Source organism: Paramormyrops kingsleyae, chromosome 13 (genome assembly GCF_048594095.1).
Source record: "Paramormyrops kingsleyae isolate MSU_618 chromosome 13, PKINGS_0.4, whole genome shotgun sequence".
Taxonomy (NCBI): Eukaryota; Metazoa; Chordata; class Actinopteri; order Osteoglossiformes; family Mormyridae; genus Paramormyrops; species Paramormyrops kingsleyae.
Window position 1 is genome coordinate 22,421,930 of NC_132809.1, and position 22,777 is coordinate 22,444,706.

At 51.8% G+C, this 22,777-nt stretch overlaps 1 protein-coding gene and 1 long non-coding RNA gene across 4 annotated transcripts in view; one reads left to right on the forward strand and one right to left on the reverse strand.

The window, feature by feature from the left end:
* Positions 1–22,777, forward strand: part of igf1ra (insulin-like growth factor 1a receptor) — a 72,176-nt gene that overhangs the window by 42,750 nt on the left and 6,649 nt on the right. For all 3 annotated transcript variants that reach the window (XM_023815361.2, XM_023815362.2, XM_023815363.2), the window contains exons 3-15: positions 12,337–12,643; positions 13,520–13,656; positions 14,017–14,161; positions 15,336–15,544; positions 16,459–16,585; positions 17,468–17,703; positions 17,808–17,975; positions 18,449–18,656; positions 21,258–21,544; positions 21,791–21,933; positions 22,032–22,197; positions 22,293–22,392; positions 22,591–22,661. In XM_023815361.2, the coding sequence (XP_023671129.2) occupies positions 12,337–12,643; positions 13,520–13,656; positions 14,017–14,161; positions 15,336–15,544; positions 16,459–16,585; positions 17,468–17,703; positions 17,808–17,975; positions 18,449–18,656; positions 21,258–21,544; positions 21,791–21,933; positions 22,032–22,197; positions 22,293–22,392; positions 22,591–22,661 (2,304 nt within the window). The remainder of the gene's footprint in view (positions 1–12,336; positions 12,644–13,519; positions 13,657–14,016; positions 14,162–15,335; positions 15,545–16,458; positions 16,586–17,467; positions 17,704–17,807; positions 17,976–18,448; positions 18,657–21,257; positions 21,545–21,790; positions 21,934–22,031; positions 22,198–22,292; positions 22,393–22,590; positions 22,662–22,777) is intronic.
* On the reverse strand, positions 291–7,134 carry LOC111845736 (uncharacterized). Its single transcript, XR_002838705.2, has 3 exons — positions 7,078–7,134; positions 5,232–5,308; positions 291–365 (listed from the first exon to the last, which is right to left on the reverse strand). It is a non-coding gene; the product is annotated as an uncharacterized lncRNA (long non-coding RNA).

A 22,777-nucleotide genomic window follows, 5' to 3' on the forward strand; every position in this document is an offset into this window, starting at 1 on the left:
AGAAAGATGATAAAATATATTTTTTCAATAGTCAGAGTGTGGCTTGGAGGGAACTGGAAAGCGCCATCTTGTTGGGGGGGGGGGGGTCTCTTCTTTCTTCTTGCCAGCTGCACCCATCCATCTACATTAGCTGTCTTTTTAGGGGTCTCTGTGTGCCCTCCCCCCAGTCTGCATTCGCGCCTCCAGTAGATCGGGGGCTGCAGGAGAATCTCGTGATGCCCCCCGTCATACTGCCAGGGATGTTGAAATGAGTTTCCAGAGCTGCTGGTTCTGACCCAGAGCTGCTGGTTCTGACCCAGAGCTGCTGGTTCTGACCCAGAGCATCCCCACCCGCTGGACCTTCGGCTAGTCTGACCTGCATCTTCCTGCGGGGGAAAAACAGCACGTTGTTTCTGAAGGGTGGCAGTTAGAATGCCAGTGTTTCAATGCAGGGATATGAAATGAATGATCAGACTCAACTACCACCTACATCAATACAACTGGTGAGTCAGTTCTAGAACCCAAAACTTGTGCAGTTTTAACCCGAAAACTCAATGTCAAGCCTCAGCTTCCACCCGGGCTTCACTTTGCTTACTTCCTGTTATGATACTGGTCGTCCTTGTCTGTTGAACATACTACATGCACTACCCAATGATCCAAGTGTTACTGAGAAGTGTGTTGTTCCTCTGTAGTCATAAACAGCACATGTTGACCATGGGTAGGGTTACCGTTGGTTAGGGTAACCATGTCCCACCAGCTGTTTGTATCCGTTTGTGTGTGTCTGCTCTATACAGCTGGTTTTTAACCTCCTCCTCCCTCCCACGTCTCCCTGCCAATCCCGCCGGTTTGCTGATGACAGGAAAATCCTGCAAATCTTCCGCTTGTCTTCCGCCACTTTCCGCAGTAAAACGGCAAGCAGGGCCCATGAGAGAGTGTGTATTTTTTGCCGTGTGCATTTTGAAACCCTTTGAAAGCAGGACTGGCACTCTGGGAAAATAACTCCAGCATTTGTTTCGATTTTTATTTCTTTGCGTTATTGGCAAGTGTTGCATGCAGAAACGCCCTCTGAAGCCAAGCCTGGTGCTTGTGGTGTTTGTATTGCGATATGTTTCTCTTTCATAGGTTATTTGCGTAAGTGTTTGGGAAGATTTCATATTTTACATGCATGAAATAAAGTAGCTGGACCAGCAGCATTGGAACCACTCGTTCAGTCATGTACAGACAGGTGGCACCAGTGAGCCTACATAGTGTGATGGGGATCTGCATGGAGCAGTGCAGTCCTGGGGGGTCACTCAGCACTGGGGCATAGCAGACTTACGAGACAGACTAAGGACGCAGACTCGCAACCAGAAGGTTGCTGGGTTGAGGTCCTTGAGGGGCAGGGATACTTAAGTGGAATTGCTTTAACAAATGTCTAGCTGTATTAAATGAGCCGTGTGGATTGTGGGTCGATTTGGATAATCGCTTCGGCTGTGAAACCACAGTAAATTGCAGCCAGGAGCCCGGAGCTGACTGCTGGACCGGGGGGAGATGGAATATGTCCTGGGGAGGCATGGGGGCGCATCAGAGGGACGGACAGCGTCCTCGCAGCCAGACACATCGCCCCTGGCAACGGCTCGGAATGAGGCTACCCAGAAACGGGCCACCGGCGCTTGAATGCCCCCCACTGGCCGCGCACACAGCTTGAGGCAGCATGGCACTCGTTGGTGGGTGGGTGGATGGGGGCGCGGGCATGAGCACGGGTGGAAGCTGCGGCCAGCTGCAAGGCGACGGACCCCGCATAGAAACGTGCGCGTCTGCCAGGACCGAGAGTAATGAAGCGGAGCCGGCAGCTTCGGGTATTTTTAGAAGCTGCTCGCAGCGACAGGGAAGGCGTCCATCCCGCTCAAAGCCAGCACAGGCTCTGACCCGCGGGCCTCCCGTGACGCTCTGTGAGCCTGCAGCCAGCACAGGCTCTGACCCGCGGGCCTCCCGTGACGCTCTGTGAGCCTGCAGCCAGCACAGGCTCTGACCCGCGGGCCTCCCGTGACGCTCTGTGAGCCTGCAGCCAGCACAGGCTCTGACCCGCGGGCCTCCCGTGACGCTCTGTTTACATGCCTGTTGTTTATTATTAGAAGTGAATCTGCGATGGCAGTGGTGCTGGCCGAGGCCTCAGCCCGAGCCCGGCTGCCCTGCTCTCTGACACCCACCTGGTGCCGCTCTCTGATTGGCTCCCATCCAGCTTTAATGATGATCACAATGTGCTGCTTGTACAAAATTCCTGTGCAGAGATTTGCACATAAATGTCAGTGCTGGCAAGAGGGTGTTAGCTGGGTGTAACATGGACACCCCAGGACCCAGGTTTCCATGTCGAAGCTCCGTGTGTGTGTGTGTGTGTGTGTGTGTGTGTGTTAATGAGGCGAACACTAGCTGTCTGTGCAGCTGGCTCGCCATTGGCTGTCTGTGTAGCTGGCTCGCGATTGGCTGTCTGTGCAGCTGGCTCGCCATTGGCTGTCTGTGCAGCTGGCTCGCCATTGGCTGTCTGTGTAGCTGGCTCACGATTGGCTGTCTGTGTAGCTGGCTCGCGATTGGCTGTCTGTGTAGCTGGCTCGCGATTGGCTGTCTGTGCAGCTGGCTCCCGATTGGCTGTCTGTGGGCAAACATGCAACATGAGCCAGCTGGAATGCTGCCCTCTTTTTTTTTTTTGTATCAGAAATGAATGGCTGGTTCCCTTTCCTGAAAGAAAGGTAGGATGGGATCCTGGTGAACAGTGAGTGTGAGGCCTTTCCTGAACGTGCCAGTTTAAGGGCACACTGGCTTAATGCTGGTGGGGCGTCTTCAGACGAACATGGGGGTTAGGGTGAGAGTGTCGGGGCCACGCTGTTACGCAGTGAAAGATGGCTCTCGGGACAGAGGGCAGAGCAGCCCAAAACGGTGACGCATTTCTCCGTGACAGACACAGTTGGATATTCCTTAAGGTACTTCTGGCTTCTTATTCAGCTCTTGCTGAGGGTTGAACTGGCAGGACTCTGGTTAACAGTCTGCTGTGCTGCCAGCTACTGGTTTCTGTTACAGTTAATGTGAGACCATCTTAAACCATTAGCCAGCACTCAGTAGCATCACAAGTGACGTATTTCCTCTTATTCGCTTATAAAAGCATTTGTAATCAATGCAATTGTGAAGTCTCTTGCTGTTGTCATAACAACAGGATTTCATTCTAAATAAAGTTTAGTTCTTTTCCTGGTGGATCACAGTCTTATAGTGTATCCATGTCGCAAAGCAGACGGGCGGAGCTGAGGCTCGGGTTCATGGGGGACGGCAGGCTCGCGGCATGCTGTAAGCTGTGGGGAGTGTTCCATGACAATCCCCGCAGACCCGCCGCTTCCGTCGCCATGTTTGTAGCCCCCAGTGCACGCTGAGCCATTCGTCATAGAATCAGTGCGAACTCGCCTTAAATGGTCCAGGTGCCCGTAGAGTCCGTCCCAAGTAGGAGGGACTCCCCATGTGCGGGTGACCCGGTCTGACTGTCACTGCAGGGTTCCTGCGCTGTGATTCTCACAAGGCTTCAGGGTGTCCAGGTAGCTCAGGCGCTGCCTTCCGGGGTCATGGCAGAAACGGGGTGGGGAGGGGGCGAGATCCAGCCCTTTCACTTTCAAAGAGTAATAATGTGAATGAGCCCCCCCCCGTACTCCCGCCCTCCGTCTCTCTGTTGTCAGCGGAGCACTTCCCCACGCGCGTGATCAAACCTCAGAACCGCGGTCGCCTGTCTCACCTTCCTTTAGTGTGTGTAACACTCCTGCCCGGCTGGCTAGCGGTCATCTCGGGGGCGGCCATGTCGCGTGCCAGCGAAGGCCGGAGAGAACTGCCCACACTGCCACTCACTGCCATGTATCATGATTGAGGGGGGGTACAGAGTGCAGATGAAGGGTACTGCGAGCCCCCCCCCGCCCCCCAGAGAATTTACAGGGCAGTGTGTTCAGGAGCGATGCCAGTTGGTCCCATGCTGACATTGCGGATGTGAGTGGACAGGAAACTCACACTGCCACCAAATAAAACCACCACCATTGCCGCTTAAGGCAGTTTCATAAATCTCTTCATGCTTTGGTTTCCAAGGCAGATGGGGGGTGTGATGATGATGGTGATGGCGATGATGTCATGAAGCCGATGATGTCATGAAGCCGATGATGTCATGAAGCCGGCTTTCTTCACGGCTGAGGTTGCCCTGACTTTGACTGCTCTGATTCTGCTGGAACTCTGATTAGCTCCCCTCCTGGTCTCGTCTACAGCTCTAGCGTCTTACGAGGTCAGCAGTAAGGAACGTTACACACCCGGGGTGTTAAACTGTGTATCTGGCTTTAAAAGAACAGTTCCCTCAGCCTAACTGGTCCAATTAGCACTTAATTGCCTTGACTATTCATAGCAGTGAATTTGAAGAAAAAACAACGGAATTGAAATATGGTATTTCCTGAAGCCCAAAATGGCTTTACTTCTAAAATGTACCTTATCAAATGCCAAAAGTATCAGAATAATGGAGCCAATTATGGAAAGAGGAGAGAACAAAAAAGGTACAGAGCCACGTTTGGCAGGGCTGATGGGGCCCCAGGGCCCCCAGGGCTCACCTTCACTCCACACTCAGCTGGACTAATATTCATAAAATATGCTTCAGAGAGAAAAGCCAGTTCCTGCTGAAAACTTTTCTGTTTTTTTTTTTTTTGGGGGGGGGGCTAGGTTATGGATGGAGTATCGGGGTTAATTACACTTCTGCTTGACTTCCTTGTAATTCCATCAGGTGGCTGTCATTTTTCTCCTCCCAAACCTAAATCGGTGACACTTTACTTGAGGGGACACAAGTAACTTAGTAACTCAGTTACTGCTCAAGTACAAATCAACAAAAACAGTAACTGCATGAAATGCATGAACTGTCATGACTGATCAGTGATGAACGAACATGAGATCAGACTGTAACACTTAATCTCTGGATAATGAATACATTACAAAAGTGTGCTACTACATTATTTGTGACCCCTTAAATACTGTGTTTCTCCAAACGCTTCCCCACCTGGCTTGTAAACTGTACAACATGAAACGGGAAATGAAAAAAATACCAGTCATCATCCTTCATCAGCTGTTAAGATTCAAAATGGAGTCATATATTAGGCAAGGTCATGAAATGCATTTTGAGCAAAGTTCATAGATGCACCGCGGAACTTTGTCCACTTTAAGCTCTTAGGCTGCTATAAGCTTACAATGAAAGACGTACTGAAAATAATCACCCTTGTTTGTTTAGTATTGTTGTCTGGATTCACTTGTCGTCCTGTTGTCTAGCCGTCTTCTTGCCTATGTTCACTGTCTGCAGGAGCACATGCAAGCAAGCATTTCATTGTACACGGTACTCCTACTTGTACACATGACAATAAAAGAATTGAATTGATAAGGGCCACCGTGTCTGAACATTGAAAAGGACTGGATGTCCTTGAAAGGACACGGCGTTGTGTAGGTCGTTGCTCTTTAATGTCGCGTGTACATAAAATAGGTTGTACTTGCGTGTTTTACTATAGTAATATTTTACCGTAAAATTCAGTTGTATGCGGGGAGCACTTTCAAAACGGCCAATGGACAATTTCTTACTGACAGTTAAAGGTTTTAACTGGCTAGCGGGATATAAAAAAAAAACTTTTTATATTTCTTGAGATTCACGTAACATTTAAAACGAAAGATCGTTTTTTGTGTAAATTGCTGTAGGTACAATGTAGAAAATGTAAAACTAATTTTAGAATTTTACATATCATTCATTGAGCGTTATATACACCTACTGCCTGCTCCAGTTCATTTAATAAACTAATTACAAAACTCAAAAAGCACTGTATTCATCTTTGCACATATCAGTGGCCCGGTGCTCTAAGATGGCAAACCAGATAATCCCCCGAAGTATGAATTTGTCATCTGAGTAGGTTGGGTTAAGTGCTTGTATAAAGGCAGTCTGAAAACTAACCAAAATGAATTATTGTATGTGTTTTCCTTTGCTATACTGCCCTAAAACAGCCATCCATCTTCCCGCCGCTTATCCTGGAGGGTCGCTCTGGTAGTCAATTATAAACTAATTAAAATCAAGAAGTCAAGCATTTAAACGCGATTTGAGTAACTGAAATGGTTCTTTAAATTGCGTAGTACACTTTACTGAAAAAACACCAGATTAAAATGTGCGATTTTCCCCGGCATGTGATGTAAAGAACCTAAAATACATAGTTATTTTTCCCTCTAGGCATAAATAGTTTTACAGAACAGTCGTTACTGATTCTGGAATTATTGTGAGGATTTATTAACATCTTGCATTTCTAACTCAACGGGATTTACATGAATATTTTTGCAAGTGAAACTGACTTTTAGCACGTCTGTTTTGTGCGCATACAGAAAAGCAAATTATTTTCTGCTCTCGGCTACGGAATACAGACGAGCCGAGGTATGGAGTCGTTTGCAGGCGTTGAAATTTTGAAAGAAATAATAAAAAAAACAGATATGTAATAACTACGACATTAATTACAGGACCAAAACGAATAAATTGTCTGCCCGATACATAATCATGAAAATTTGAGCGTAATTTTGTTAAAGTAATCGTTTGTCATGATTAAATGTGTAAAACCCAGCAACCGGATTTTCGTGCAATTCCGCTAACAGGAAACATGCGTCTTTCAAGTATCGCCGTTTTAATGTTATAGACGTGTTTTTTTAAATGCTGATTTTATGGGTGCAGGAGCGTGGATGATGGAAACCTGGAAAAAATACTGATTCTTATTCACCTGTGATTTCACCTCATGCATAAATACGCACGATATCCTTTTATATTAAATATCTTTATGCGTTGTTTTGCGAGGGCGAATGGTTGTAATGTAAAATATGAGGAGGTGGAGAGCATCCTCTGGTTTATAGGTACGATAGTCCTAAAATATGGAGGGAGGGGGTATTTAATCGCCATGGTTACAGTCCCCGTCCACCCTCCTCCCAGTTCGCTGCTCCACCGAGGGCTTGTTTACCACATTTCTACTCCAGGCTCCATAACATGTCCGTCGTGCAGATCCTCCCCTTCCCGCTTGCCATTGGTACGAAAGAACCTCCACCCACCTTGGTCGCACTTCATGTATCCCAGAGCGGCCCGTCCGTTCCCGATCACGGTGAAACGCCGCGAGTATCCGCGCACGGTTCTGTTCGCGGCATAACCATAAATAAGGAGGTATTAAGCACCTACGTCAGCCGCGGTTTAAAAACAGGGACGCCCATCGCTATGCTATTTAGTTATTTAAAAAAAAGCACAATTTAATGGATCCCCGTTTTCTAATTGTATTCTGGTGCGCTGTAATTTTAACGTGGCTGGAGGCAGCCCCTGAAATGGCCGGCCGGTCACATTGTTTTTCATAGTAAACATGGTGTAAAAGTAGACGGGCTGATTTAATTTTTTTTATTGAAGAAGCTTTAAAAAAACATCATGTTTCTGCCAGGGAAAATGTGTCGGAATGTCTGGTCTTGGGCAAAATGAGCCGTGTTCGGAAGCGGTATGCAGCACGGCTCCGTGCGGCATTTGGCGCTTCTGTCGCCGCTCTCCCACCTGGAGCTGCGACGTGGATCGGCTCCCCCTCCCCCGTTACAATGCGCTCTTATTTATCGGAGACTCCCCGTACGTGAGATTCAGTCAGGAGGCGCCCCGCAAGTTACGGGCGGGAGTCGCGTCGTACTGGATCGGCGTTGCAGCCGGCTTTTTTACGCAACTTGCCCCCTAGTGATGGATCCTCGTTATTTTCACATGCTGCAGTGTGATCTCACACCTCAGTAAATATCAGTAGGGTATGATCCTCCTTTAATTAAACACATAAATACTTAAACCATACATTTAAAATTAATGGCGCCGTTGTAATTTCTATAAACTGAATTTGAGGAAAAAAAACATTTCCGTGCTGTTATTTCTGGATGTCTAGTTATGTAGAAACACGGCTCCACTGGCTAAAAATGCTGCCGGGTTCTAAGATACAAGATGAGTATTAATTTGAAAAATTGAAATTGAGAAATGGAAAAAGTTTTTTTTCCCGCGGAAAGATGTTTACGAATTTGGACTTTGTTAGGAGAAAGTGACAAACCAAAAATCTTCATTTGAAATGATCTTTTAAAAAAGTAGCCTTTAGCTAATGTTATGAAAAGCTGAATTTTGTCATTTCTACTCATTAATTGTAATTTTTGCTTCATGTACAGGCGTAAATAAAGTATTTTTTAACTATTTGGATGAAATCGTACCTGTGTAATGTGCCCTGCGACCCTGGCCAGGATGAGCAGTTGGGGGTACGGAGGACTGAATAGATGGGTGTGTTTATACTCAAAGTACTTGGCAGTGCTCACTGGAATAGCGTGCAGTGTATATGGCTGCCTCACATCTGTGACCGGTTTCAGGATGGGAAGTGTGTCACATGACCAAATCCAGTGTCATGTCATGAGCTAGGGGGCCGGAGCCTTAATCACACTCTCCCTGGTATGGGCACGCCGGGACCAGGTAGGCTGCCATCGGGTGATGCACTCCCCTGATGCCGCAAGAGCTCTGCATTCTCAGTAATGCGGCACCTGGCAGCAGCCTGTCGCTCTGCCGGTTGGGGGTTCAAATCCCTCGGTCAGCAGGATAATTTTACCATGCATGGGGCCCGTGAGCAAGACCATTGACCTGAATTGCTGCAGGGACAGCATGACTCTGCTTTCTCAGAATGGAAGTGCCTGCTATATAAATGCACGTCATGTAAATGTAGCTGTAGAGAGCAGATAGGCTGCTGTACGTCCGGCACCCATGTGGCCAGGACGTTTGCATCCCTGCTGTGTTCCGGGGGGGGGGGGGGTTTGATACACAGGCGCTGCCTGTGGCCCTTTCATCAGACTGAATATCAAATCCTAAAATCTGATGGAGTCAGAAATATGCAAGGGTCCTGTTTATTACCACTTATTTTTATTGGTCATCTTTAAGAAACTGAATTATTAAGAGGCACGGCGAGGGGGCAAGTAGGCACAACCATTCTGTGCTTTTCCGGGGGGGGGGGGGGGTTTCGTGAGTCTAAGTGTGTCACCGTTAATAGAGCAGAAAACAGAGGCATTAATGCATTGCCTTCTGGTTATACAATGGCGTCGCAGGAATTTTCCATACAGAGCACAGTGACTGAGGGTGCACCCCACGATATGGTGATAAAACATGCCTTGCCTTCGGACTGTCATATGTAAGAAGGGGAAAGAGCGAAGCCCCTACCCAGCAGAGCTGTATCGCAGCTGCCCTGAGGACGAGACCCCGTACAGGTCACTTGCTGGTAACTCTGGCTGGGGAGGGGTGTTTCCAGTTTTCGCCGTTTACTAATTATAGTTTTTCCTATTTTCTGCACCTTTGCCGTACTTTTCAGATCTCTAGAAAGCTCTTGTGATCTGTTTTAGAAAATTAGAAGTGCAGCACTTGTAAACAATGTCTGAAGATGCGAAAATGGGGGCGGTGCCTAGCTCAGCGGGTTACAGCTCTGGGCCTGGCACCGGAAGGTCGCCAGTTCGAATCCAATAGTCAAGAAGTCTTATTGCAGCATGGGGCCCTGAGAAATGCTCTGCTGGGCTGGAAGAACGGCTGACCCTGCACTCCGACCCCAAGCTGCACCCTCGTCTCTGCCTGTGTGTGTCTGTGTCTTTGAAAAGATGAGCAGGAGGTGATACGCAAACACTAACGCCTTCCAATGTACCTGTCGTCATGCTCCTACAAATGGCAAATAAAGGAAAGCATCATTTCAAAATACGTACTATTGCCAGCTGACGGGGAGGCTTTCGGGGGAATGTGTGTGTGTGTGTGTGTGTGTGTGTGTGTGTGTGTGTGTGTGTGTGTGAGAGAGAGTGAGAGTGTGTGGGATGTGCTATAAATGTTTTAAATAGTCATTCCCAATATTTGCTGTTAAAAAGCCCGCCCATGTTTGGATGTGGAGGTCCCAGGATGGTTTAGAGGGGGGGGGGGGGGCGTATAGCACACATCACTCCTCGCTATTCTGGGATACACGCTCACATGTCATCGTGCATGGAGCGCCCCCTGCCTGACACACGGCTTTCTTTCCGTGGTCTGTATGGAAATTCCTTTTTGTTTTATCTTTAAACCGCCTTGTGGTTTTTGATTTATCTGCTGTAAAAGGTTTCAGTGTGGTAACAGATTTACCAGACTGTTGCCTGGAAAATTACATAAAGTTATACAACATGCTAGTTTCGTCCCGTTTTCTTGCTTTTATGTGATGTTTAATGTTTGTTTCCCCTCCAAGCTCTTGCCGTGATATGGTAAAAGCCTGTGCCATGGTCTTTGTGCATCCACGCTGTTTTGAACCCTACGGTGTGTGAGAGGGTTATTTAGGGGTAATTACAGCAGCACCAAGATCTTGGCCATTTAAAACCACTATGTGTGAAGCAATCGATAAAATTAGAAAGTTGTAAAGGTTTGATTCCAGACTGTGGTGTGTGACTGTACCTCTGTGTGCTCTCCGTTAGGGCGTGCTCTGTCCTGACCCTGCCGTACCCGCTCTCCGTTAGGGCACGCTCTCTCCTGACCCTGCCGTACCCGCTCTCCGTTAGGGCGCGCTCTCTCCTGACCCTGCCGTACCCGCTCTCCGTTAGGGCGCGCTCTGTCCTGACCCTGCCGTACCCGCTCTCCGTTAGGGCGCGCTCTGTCCTGACCCTGCCGTACCCGCTCTCCGTTAGGGCACGCTCTCTCCTGACCCTGCCGTACCCGCTCTCCGTTAGGGCACGCTCTCTCCTGACCCTGCCGTACCCGCTCTCCGTTAGGGCGCGCTCTCTCCTGACCCTGCCGTACCCGCTCTCCGTTAGGGCGCGCTCTGTCCTGACCCTGCCGTACCCGCTCTCCGTTAGGGCGTGCTCTGTCCTGACCCTGCCGTACCCGCTCTCCGTTAGGGCACGCTCTCTCCTGACCCTGCCGTACCCGCTCTCCGTTAGGGCGCGCTCTCTCCTGACCCTGCCGTACCCGCTCTCCGTTAGGGCGCGCTCTCTCCTGACCCTGCCGTACCCGCTCTCCGTTAGGGCGCGCTCTGTCCTGACCCTGCCGTACCCGCTCTCCGTTAGGGCGCGCTCTGTCCTGACCCTGCTGTACCCGCTCTCCGTTAGGGCGCGCTCTGTCCTGACCCTGCTGTACCCGCTCTCCGTTAGGGCGCGCTCTGTCCTGACCCTGCTGTACCCGCTCTCCGTTAGGGCGCGCTCTGTCCTGACCCTGCTGTACCCGCTCTCCGTTAGGGCGCGCTCTGTCCTGACCCTGCTGTACCCGCTCTCCGTTAGGGCGCGCTCTGTCCTGACCCTGCTGTACCCGCTCTCCGTTAGGGCGCGCTCTGTCCTGACCCTGCTGTACCCGCTCTCCGTTAGGGCGCGCTCTGTCCTGACCCTGCTGTACCCGCTCTCAGTTAGGGCGCGCTCTGTCCTGACCCTGCTGTACCCGCTGTCCATTTGACACAGTGCTTCAGTGAAATGTTGACATTGTTCTCTGCCTGCGTACAGAAGCTGAATAAACTGTCCTGTAAGAATATTATTCGCTAAGCCATTAGCTGAGCCTTCAGCCCTGTTTAAGCTCTTTGTAAAAGCTCACAATTGCTTCATTGGTTATCTTGGCAGGTGTCGTTTGGTTCTTGGTCCAGTTCACTTTGTTTTTTTGATGGACAGTTGTGGAATCATGTATTGACACTGGCTGCAGTCCTGTCTGGTGCAATTCTTTTGAGTAATGATTTAATGCGGCTTTTGAAACACTAGAAAGTTATGGATTTCTCTGCAGAGTTGAGTGTATTTGTGCCGAAGCCGTGCTTCGCTGTTGTAATTTCGAGAGGTCCTTGGCTCTCGCGCCCAAGCCCTGGGTGACCCAGATGGGGCCAGGAAACCCATCAAGCCCCCTCCCCATTAACACGCCGACTGGCGCCTGGCCCTCTGCTCTGGTAAAAGCGATTAATCTCTTAGCTAGAGCCTTCCATCTTTGTCTATTTTCCTTCACTGAATTTTCTTAATGGGGCGAGGGATCACTCGCGTGCGGTGGGAAGAGCAGGTGGTCTCCTGCTTGGGGCTTCCCGCTCGGGGCTTCCCCTTCTCCTCAGGTCTCTCGCGTGAGGCCAGACCTGGGGCTTCTGCTACTTGTCGCTGGAGCATCTTTCATTGATTGGTACCGGTTGTAGAAGCTACATTTGTGATTCTCCTGCCCTAACAGATACTGCCTTCAGCATAAGATGAACAGGAGGTTTTATGCTCTATTATTCTATGATGGAAGTTATTAGGTATGTTCATTACAGAAGCATGTGGTGAATAGCTGTCCCATGAGAGGCTGCATCTGATGCCCCCAACCCCCCCTTCCAGTGTGCCCAGACAGGTGTGAGCGGCGTGCATGCACCCCCATGGGCGAGTGCTGCCACCCGCAGTGCCTGGGCAGCTGCACGGTGCCCGACAGTGACACGTCCTGCGCCGCCTGCCTGCACTACTTCCACGACGACCGCTGCGTTCCCGACTGCCCCGCCGGCACCTACAGGTTCGAGGGCTGGCGCTGCATCAGCATGGAGATGTGCACCCAGGTGCACCTGCACAACGAGTTTGACGCCTTCGTCATCCATGGTGGCGAGTGCGTGCCCGACTGCCCCGTGGGCTTCACGCGCAACGGCAGCGACAGGTGAGCTGCGTGCGTAATGTCCGCATCCCGCATAGGGACGGGAAGCCGAGGCCGGCACTGCAACGGCACTGCAACGGCACTGCAGGTCAGCCTCAATGCAGTTCATGATGTGATCAAAATGAGCATGAATGGTAGTTGATTAATTTGACATTCACTGGATTTTTAGTGTAGAAAAAAACCAGACACATCCCTGCCTTTTCTTTAAAGTGGGCAGATCTACAGGATGCTGGGATTGGAGGCTGGAAAAGGGGCGGGGTAAATACGACCACTTGCAATCAGGCAGGAAAGCGACATGTGGCCGACACATGTGGAGGAGGCTTGCAGAGCTGCGCCGTCTCTCTCTGACACGCGAGACGGACTCCAGGAGCTTAAATCAGTTACTGGGTCGATAGCAGATGAATAGAGGCATTTCCCCGAAAAACATCCACACTCTACACACAGTAACATACATTGAACCGGACACATGTCACACGTCAGAATGGTGAAGTAACATGTTGGTGGGGGTTCGGACCCTGTAGAAGGTGATCTGTCCCTTCCCAGAAAAGCAGTATTAAAACCACCACCCCAGGTCGTTAGTGACTTTTGTGTATTGGTGTTAGCGGGGGGTCCTAACTGTTTTGCTTGTATTTGGGGGTCTCTGGCTTAAGAATAGTTGAATACTCCTCTTTATTTCAGTTTTTGAAGAAGTGGGCCATGGGAAGACTTTTTTTTGTATTTGATTAACTGCTGTATTTCCTGCAAAAGCCCTGTTTGTCCTGGAACTTGTTTGTAAAAGCTGAAACTGTATGTGAGGCTTTCGAGCTGTTTCCAGTGGAGTGGGGTCATGGGGTCCATGCTGAAGCCAGGCAATGCGTGACCGCCCCCTGCTGTCCACAGTGTGTTCTGCACCCCCTGCCACGGGCTCTGCGATAAGGTCTGTGATGGGAAGGTCATCGATTCCGTGGATTCCGCCCAGCTGCTCAAGGACTGCACACTCATTAAGGGCAACCTTCACATCAACATCCGCCGGGGAAGTAAGTGCCCCCCCCCACCCGCCTTCCAGCTGCCCTGGAAAGTAAATACGGATACTGGGCCTTTTGTGTTGTCATTATGGTCTGTCAGCTCAAGGTCTGTCAGTACTCAGCCCTGAGTAAGAGTTCAAACTGTCCCCTACATAAGCTGTTTGATGCTCATACAGCTCCTTGCAATAGCTGTATTTCATTTTTAATGTAATGTTTAATTGAGTGCTAGAAGTACCTTTTATATATTTTTATCGAAACCTATTTTGTTACACGCGTTGTAGAGACAGTATTTCATTTAAAGACCCGGCAGCCTGATCCGTTTTGGGATCTTCACTGATTGGTTGCATTGGCCTGCCGCCCCGCCCCTTGCAGACAACATCGCGTCGGAGCTGGAGAGTTTCATGGGACGGATCCAGACGGTGACGGGCAGCGTGAGGATCCGACACTCGCACACGCTGAGCTCCCTGTCCTTCTTCAAGAGCCTGCGCTATATCAACGGCGAGGACTTGGTTGACGGGTAGGCGGGGCCAGGCGGGGCGGGGCGGGGCATGGCAGGGAAGATGGGGAGGGGTCGGGCACTCTGGGGAGGGAAATACTAGTTGAAGGGGGTGTAGGGTGGGGGCTTTGTGTTTCAAGTGGGACATCATCTTCGGAGGTCAAACAGCTACATGTGATGCCATCCTTAAGGGGAATAGGGCTTCACCTGCACAGTGTCACAATGGGTCTGGTGAGATAGAGGAGGTGAAGATGGTGGCCTTATCAGCATTCGCTCACAGCATGTGGCTCTGCGCGCCAGCACGCTGCCCCTGTAATTGGAAGGTCGCCAGTTCAAATCCCCTTAAACCCCAGCCCCGGGGGGTGCTGCACACTGACTGACCCTGTGCTGTGACCCTCAAGTTTGGGAAAGCGAAAAGAGATTTTCCCCATGGGCATTAATACTAATACAGTATTAAGGAATACAAAGTTAAAATGTTGTTGGGTGTCTTTTCAGGCTGTTTTTTTTTTATCCGTCAGATTGACTTTCTGTCCACAATACAAACATGTGAATGTGGGAATTTACTTCATGCCTTTTGCAGACGAGTGTTTCCTTGGCGACGTGCTTCAGGAATGCCATTTTGGTGTGTTTCGGGCTTCTCTGCCAGATGAGGAGAGCATGGCTGCAGAATTGGCGCTAATGGGCTTTTGGGTTTAGCTAGTTGTGCCTAATTTGTAATCTGCCTGAGCGGTCTGACTGTTAGGGGACCTGGAATTAAAAGAGTCGGTCTCCGTGCAAATTCAGCGATCACGGGCAGAAGGTGAATTCCTGTAACCAAGGAAACTAATCGCCCTGGCAATCCTCACCAGCATGAGGCATGCTGTCCTGTCCCACAGGATGGGGGAGGACACCGGCCACGTTTGACGGCCCAGAATGCCATGGGGTGGGGGGGGGGCTCCCTGGGTAACCCTGCTGCAGCACTGGCCACAATTCCCTTTGTTTCTGCTTTGGACTTCCTGTTAATTACGAGCACATAGTTATATAAAAGGCTTTAATGTCTGTCCTGGCAAAGGAGCGTCCCTTCGTCTCGTGCTTCGTGGTGCTTCGTGGTGCTTCGTCTCGTGCTTCGTGGTGCTTCGTCTCGTGCTTCGTGGTGCTTCGTGGTGCTTCCGTGTCATCGCCTGACACAGCTAGCGTGTGCTCTCTTCCCTCGTAGACTGTATTCCTTCTCGGCGCTGGATAACCAGAACCTGCAGTACCTGTGGGACTGGTCCCAGCACAACCTGACCATCAAAGCGGGGAGGCTCTCCTTCCGCTTCAACCCCAAGCTGTGCATGTCGGAGATCCGCAAGATGTGGGACAAGGCGGGTATCGGGGAGAAGTTCCAGGAGGACGACTTCCGCAATAACGGCGACAGGGCCAGCTGTGAGCAGACCCCAGCCCCTCGCTGGCCAGTCCGTCCTTCCTGCTCTCTGTCCTCTCATGTTTTCTGTTCCTTGGCTCTCAGAGTGAGAGCAGCCTCCTAGCAGAGGCCAAATGGACAGCGGTAATAGGGGAGGTCATCTGGTTGGGTTTTCGTAGAATATAATTGTTCTAGGGTCCTGAAATTGGAAATTAACAGTCACTGGGTTTGTCCCCATCCCTAGGGTCGGTAATGAGGACCCTGTTTTGTTCACATTCTGGTTCCTGGTACTGTTCCTACCCCAGCCAAGGGCATCTGCCTACCGTCTTCCTTCCCTCCGCCGGTAGTGGTTCCCTCCAGGGTTGTGTGGGTCTGAGGTGGCTGTATCAGTTACCGTCAGCTACCAACATTATCAAATAGCAACAATACTCTCTTAGTTAATAGTACTAATAGCTCGATCCTGCTAGCTCACCCAACACCACTGAGCTAGCTAACGTTAGCGCTCAGCCGACGAGGACGCCATTGATGTTTACACCAGGTCACAATTTCAGGAGCACCCCGGCGCTAACTTTGGCGTAGTGATACAGTTGGGGTGTGGAGTTCCGTAGAAAGAAAATAGCTCCTAAATGAAACTGCTCACTATAAGGTCTGTGGATTATCTTGAGTAACTGGGTCATGATTTTTAGTAAGAGACATTACTGTTGAATGTAATTGTATTATTTAGCATTTAAGCACCACAGAAAGTACGCCATTCGGTAACATTATATTCAAATGAAGAACAATATCTCCAAAACTACACAACTCTCACCACAACAGTCTAGATGGATAAATAGCCCTGCAGCATATCTGAGGAATATGTTTTTTGGATTTTGGGGTGAATCGCCCCTTTAAAGTCGGCCAGGTGGCAGTAGGTATCTAAGCAGTTCCTGTCTCGCAGGCGAGAGCTACATCCTGAAGTTCACGTCCAACAGCACCACCAGCAGCCGCATCAAACTGACGTGGGAGCGGTACCGGCCGCCGGACTATCGGGACCTCATCAGCTTCATCGTGTACTACAAGGAAGCGTAAGTGCGCTCTCTCTGGATTTCAGATATTTGAGGAGGTGGTCTCATGTTGTAATGCCTCTGCCCTTAATGAATGTTCCAGGTTCACTTGTATTTGGTAAGCAGTGGTGATTATGTATCTTGCCCTTATAGCTGGAGTTATATTGGTGATGATGGGTCTTTGTGGGCCCTTCTGCCCGGGTCACACGTGGATGATCGGCATTCTGGGCCTTTCCTCCACCGGCAAATAAAAGCCCTTTTGTTTACGATTTGTGTTTGGCTGCCTTGCCGGATGCTCTTGCCACGTGCCAGTCGTCCGCTCGCTCACCGGGCTCACTCTGCCATATGGAAGCACTCTCGCTAAGCAAGCAGTGATACATAAACCCTGAGAAGGCAGATAGTAGCGGGGAATTTGCAGTGACCCATAGACGTCCCAGGCAGGTGTCTCTGCATGCCAGTGTTTCCTGGAGCTGACCGTGCTCTCCATGTGCACCGTAAGCCGGGGCTAACTGGGACTGACCGTGCTCTCCATGTGCACTGTAAGCCGGGGCTAACTGGGACTGACCTTGCTCTCCATGTGCACTGTAAGCCGGGGCTAACTGGGACTGACCGTGCTCTCCATGTGCACTGTAAGCCGGGGCTAACTGGGACTGACCGTGCTCTCCATGTGCACTGTAAGCCGGGGCTAACTGGGACTGACCGTGCTCTCCATGTGCACTGTAAGACGGGGCTAACTGGGACTGACCTTGCTCTCCATGTGCACTGTAAGCCGGGGCTAACTGGGACTGACCGTGCTCTCCATGTGCACTGTAAGACGGGGCTAACTGGGACTGACCTTGCTCTCCATGTGCACTGTAAGCCGGGGCTAACTGGGACTGACCTTGCTCTCCATGTGCACTGCAGGCCCTTGCAGGACATCACAGAGTTCGACGGTCAGGATGGATGCGGGTCCAACAGCTGGAACATGGTGGACGTGGAGCTGCCTCATGATAAGGACGTGGACCCAGGGGTCATGCTGTCATCGCTAAAGCCGTGGACACAGTACGCCATTCTTGTGAAAGCGGTCACCTTGGTCGTCGACGACCGGCACGTTCTGGGAGCCAAGAGCGAGGTGGTCTACATCCGCACCAAGCCGTCCGGTAAGAACCACGTCGTCATTGCAGTGCTGCTCAGTCTGCCTTTGAGTGTGACACTGCAGGCCCCGCGGCTGACCGGGCCGCACCATGATCTTTCGTGTACGCAGAGCCTTCCATGCCTCTGGATGTCCGCTCCTACTCCAACTCCTCCTCAAAGCTGCTGGTGAAGTGGTCCCCTCCCATCTCCCCCAACGGGAACCACACCTATTACTTGGTCCGCTGGCAGCAGCAGCCCGAAGACCGGGAGCTCTATGTGCACAACTACTGCTCTAAAGGTGGGTAGCAGTCGCTGACTGCGAGCGGCAAGCTGGGCTTGTGCAGCAAACGTGGGGAACTGAATGGAACCGAATGGAACCGAAGAAACGGTCCAGCTCTAACAGCCAAGTCTGTGCTTGGCCTTTTTTGTGGCCAGTGGTGGCTTATTGGTTAGGGAAGCACACTTCTAATTGAAAGATTGCAGGTTCGAATCCCTGAGCAAGGCACCACTGGGGTACCCTGAGCAAGGTACCACCCCCAAGTACTGCTCCCCGGGCGCTGAATTAGCTCCACATATGGGTTAAATGCAGAGGACGCATTTCGTTGTTGTGCACTGTGTGCCGTGGTGTGTCAACAATGACCACTGATCACTAAATTCTAATTCTAAATTGTTTTCTTTTCCGGAGGCTCTGAAAGTGAGCTGCTTTAAGGATGGGCGTACACTGACCATTTGCAAGGGTTTAATTTTGCTGTTGTTTCTTGTGATTTGCAGAGTTGAAGGTCCCCATCAGGATATCTGCCACGGGAGTGGTCGACATGGAGAATGACACCAAGCCCACCAAATCGGATCCGGGGGGTGGGGACAAGGGCCCGTGTTGCCTGTGCCCCAAAACCGTGGAGGACCTAAAGGCTGAGGCAGAGGACGCCTCGTACAGGAAGGTCTTTGAAAACTTCCTGCACAACTCCATTTTCACCCCCAGGTACAAACATTTGAGATAAATTAACCTGTTTTCCCAGAATAATAGTTCTAAGACTGTGTTTCCCAGCTCACTCCTTGGCTATCCACATGAGCTCCGCATTTTTGCTCCTGCCCAGTTCCCTGCCAGAACTGGGAGGGAGCAAAAACGTGGACGGTCTGGGGGGTCCCCAAGGACCGGATTGGGAAACACTGGTCTAAGAGATCATGCACTTATACATGTTTGCTTTCTGAATTGGATAAAAATAGGCAGTTGCACTGTAGGTATTTTGGTCTGAGGTGTGTCTATGACTGAAATGAGAGAGGATTCACACGAGTTGTCGGTCGGGAATCCTGGGGCAGCTGTGGAGGTTTGTATCTCCCTTACGCTTGTCAGACCTGCCGTCATCTGACTGCAGTGGCATGCTGATAGCCCCAGGGGGCGAGGGGCATGCCTCTCGGAGGCCTGTGGACAGCCCTCTGCGGAGTGGAGGCCTTTGTACACTGGGCACTGTAACCATGGATGTCTCTGCATTGAACGCTGCCCCTCAACCTTTACCGAAGCACATATACAGGATGAAGCAGCTGTTTACAGGGTGAATCAGGCCTGATTTAGGGCCAACTGGGGACAAAGTAGGGGGCTTCTCTGTCCTGCTGTCCCGTTAGACCTGTGGTGGGTTTTCAGCTGCTCTGGTTTCATCCTGGCAGATTGCAAAATCCCCCCCCTTGATGTTGGAACACAAGTAGCAACTTTTTTTGTTCCTGGAAAGAAAACGGCGATGGACTGTGATCCTATTGGAGAGTGTTGGATCTTTCCATTGTCTGGTTTTTGGTCTTTGGGTGGCTGGGGGATGGGTGAGGGGGTGGCTTCAGCGCAGTGGCTTAGGGGGGACGGTCTGTGCCAGAAATCTGTCAGGCCTGCTTTGGCCGGGGGGTCCGGGGGCGTCCGGCTTTACGGGAAAGTGGGGCATCTGAGGAGATCGCCCTCGAGTTTCTGAAAAGCTGGAGCGGGGGACTTCGAGGAGGAGCAGGGGAGGGGGGAGAAAATAAACTGAATGAAGAGGAAATGTTTTCCATCACCCCCTCCCCCCACCCCCCCCCACCTCCACACACGCTCTCTTTGTCTGGGCTGTTGTTTGGAGTGACCGGCTGCCAGGGAATGTACAGCAGATCCATCTGGAATACTAATGGAATAAAAGGAGTATCCTGGAGGCCTGGAAGGAGCAGAGGCCTCCTCTGTCCCGCTCCGCCGCTTGGACCTGGGACTCCACATCTTCCTCCCTGCAGCATCTCTCTCAGAAGTATCTGCTTCTGCATCCGATACATACATTACATGATGGCTTCTGGCGCTGCTTGTAGGCCTGGACACTCATCCCCCCCCCCCCAGCCAGACACACGCCCCTGTTTCATCTCCTGCACCAAACATCGCTGAGGAAAAGCCTCAGGCAGCCTTCGGTGAGCGTGTGGGGGGGGGCACGGGAGACAACAGAGCTGTAGACATCGCTCACCAAGGGAAGGGGGGGGGGGGCGTGCAGCCCTGTCTGGGTCACCCGAGGATACGGCTACTTCGCGGACCGCCGCCGCTGTCTCTGTCTCCTTCCCCCTCCCTCACCGCCAGCTCCCTCAGCCTCTCCTGCTCTTGCCCTGCTGTGCTGATGTGCTTCCCACAGCGCGCTGTTCCAGGAAGACGCGGGCGAGGCTAGGGGCCGACTCGGGGCATTAAGGTGCCTTCGTTTGTCGGAAGGGACCTGGCAGGCCGGTCTGTTCTTGGATGGGCTGTGTGCTTTTTCAGCTGAAATCCACAGCCTTCCTGAGACAGCAGTATCTCCCCGGTTGTTGGTTATCGGTGCTGTTTCCGACACGTGGGTTTTGTCCTCTTTGAAGCGCTTTGAGTTATTGGTCGCGGTGTTCTGGGGTGGACGGCGTCCTCTCCATCCTGGCCCCGCCCTCTCCATCCTGGCCCCGCCCTCTCCATCCTGGCCCCGCCCTCTCCATCCTGCCCCCGCCCACATGCCTGGAAGCTGTCGTCGCCTTTGTCTGGCGTCATGCTGCCCTGCTGTTATGTTCGGCCTGTCTGGATGTCGAAACGCCAGGCCTCCATCCTGTCCTTATACACGCTGTGGGTGTCACACGCCATCCTCATGTCTCTGTGAGTTTCACCCTCACACCCCAGACTCTGCTGAACATGGGGGGGGGTCAGTAGTATGTTCAGTCTCTTTGGCGTGTGGCAGTGGGCTGTATCTGTATGTCCGTGTTGTGTGTGGTCAGGGTCCCGCGCCGTTCTGGGCTTCGACTTACAGAAAATCTGTGTTTTGGGGGCGGAGGAGAAATCCCTTCCTGGCCAAATAGGAAGGAGTAGCGTGTTTGCGACTGAGAGTCCTCTGGGAGTCGTGTATGTCCCTGTACAAGGACACCTGCTCTGTGGGTGTGTGTTTGCTGTGGCCGGACCGGCTCCAGAGCTCTGTGTCTGCTGCCTGACTCTGTCCCTCATGTCCGTCTCCTAGCGACAAGCAAAATCTGAGAGAGGCCGGAGCCTGAGTGTCACAGCACAGCTGTCAGTCTCCTGTGTGCCGTCCAATCAGATCGCTTCCCCACTGGTCACTACCCCCTCTGTCTGTCTCTGCAGGCCACCTGACCGGCGGCGGAGGGAGCTGTTCGGCACTGCCAATGGCACAGTGACCCACGCGGCCAGCGAGAACGCCACGGGTGTGGGGGCGGGACTGAATGGCACGTGGGCAGACCTGGCAGAGCAGGAGTACGATTTCCATGAAAAGGTGGTTAATGACCGCAAGTGGATGGAGATTTCTGGCCTGCAGGCCTTCACCGTCTACCGGATCGACGTGCACGCCTGCAACCGTGAGGTCAAGCACTGCAGTGCCGCTGCCTTCGTCTTCGCCAGGACCAAGCCAGAGGGTGAGCGCGTCTCTGCGGGCAGTCAGCAGCTCATGTCCAGCAGATCACTGCTCCAGTTATCAGACCGATGTAGGCCTCCCTCGCAGCACTGGGGGCTGGAGAGCCGAACCAGCACTGGAAGCTAGTGGCTTAATTGTTGATTCAGATGCCTGAACTGGTGCTGCTCTTAATGGGAGTAATTCAGATGGTGTCAGGAAGAGGGTGTGCGCAGTGTGGTTGCTGACAGGGCCCACCTTTCATCGTCAGACAAAGCGGACGACATCCCAGGCCCTGTGAGCTGGGAGGGGGGCGAGGGGGGCGCAGACAGCGTCGTCCTAAAGTGGCCCCATCCCTCGAAGCCCAACGGGCTCATCCTGATGTACGAGATCAAGTTCCGCCTGGGGCAGGAGGTGAGCCCCGGGAATCTCCCATTCTGGGGGCAGAGGGAGGACATGAGCCCCGCCTGAGCTGCCCCCCCCCCCTCCCTCAATTTACTCCTGTGTTTCAGACGGAGAAGCATGAGTGTGTGTCCCAGCAGCACTTCAGGGGCCACAGGGGGACGCGAGTGAGTAACCTGGGCCCGGGGAATTACTCGGCCCGTGTGCGTGCCACCTCGCTTGCCGGCAACGGCTCCTGGACCGAGCCCGTGTTCTTCTACGTGTCCCATCAGAACCGTAAGCGCCACACACAGTCGCCGGCGCATGCTTTTGTTCCAGATGTTGGTAACCCTGTGTTCTCCTGAAGCCCCCTCTGCCACTCAACCCTACAGAGTACGAGAACGTCTTCTACCTGATGGTCACCATTCCTGTCATCGTGCTGATCATGACTGTCAGCCTAGTGGTGGTGTTGGTGCTGGTGAACAAGAAGAGGTAAGTGTCTCTGCCTCGGGGGGGGGGGGGGGGGGCGAGGGCGAGACTTTGAGAAGCCCATAGTTTCCACCCCCTTGGTTAAATTTAATTTCCAGCAGAGCCGTCATTTTCATGTTTGCCCTTTTATGTTGCTTTTTTTTTTTTACCACCTTTGCTGTGTGCTGCTGTTCTCATGACTTTGCGGCCTTGTCTTCACAGGAACAGCGAACGGCTGGGGAACGGCGTCCTCTACGCATCCGTCAACCCCGAATACTTCAGTGCAGCCGAGAGTGAGTGGACTTGCATTCCGCTCATGCGGACCAAACGAGGCGTGTGTTTAGGGGACCAGAGATGCAACTGAGCTGTCAGGTTACACTGTGACTACATGAACGGCTGGGTGTTTGTC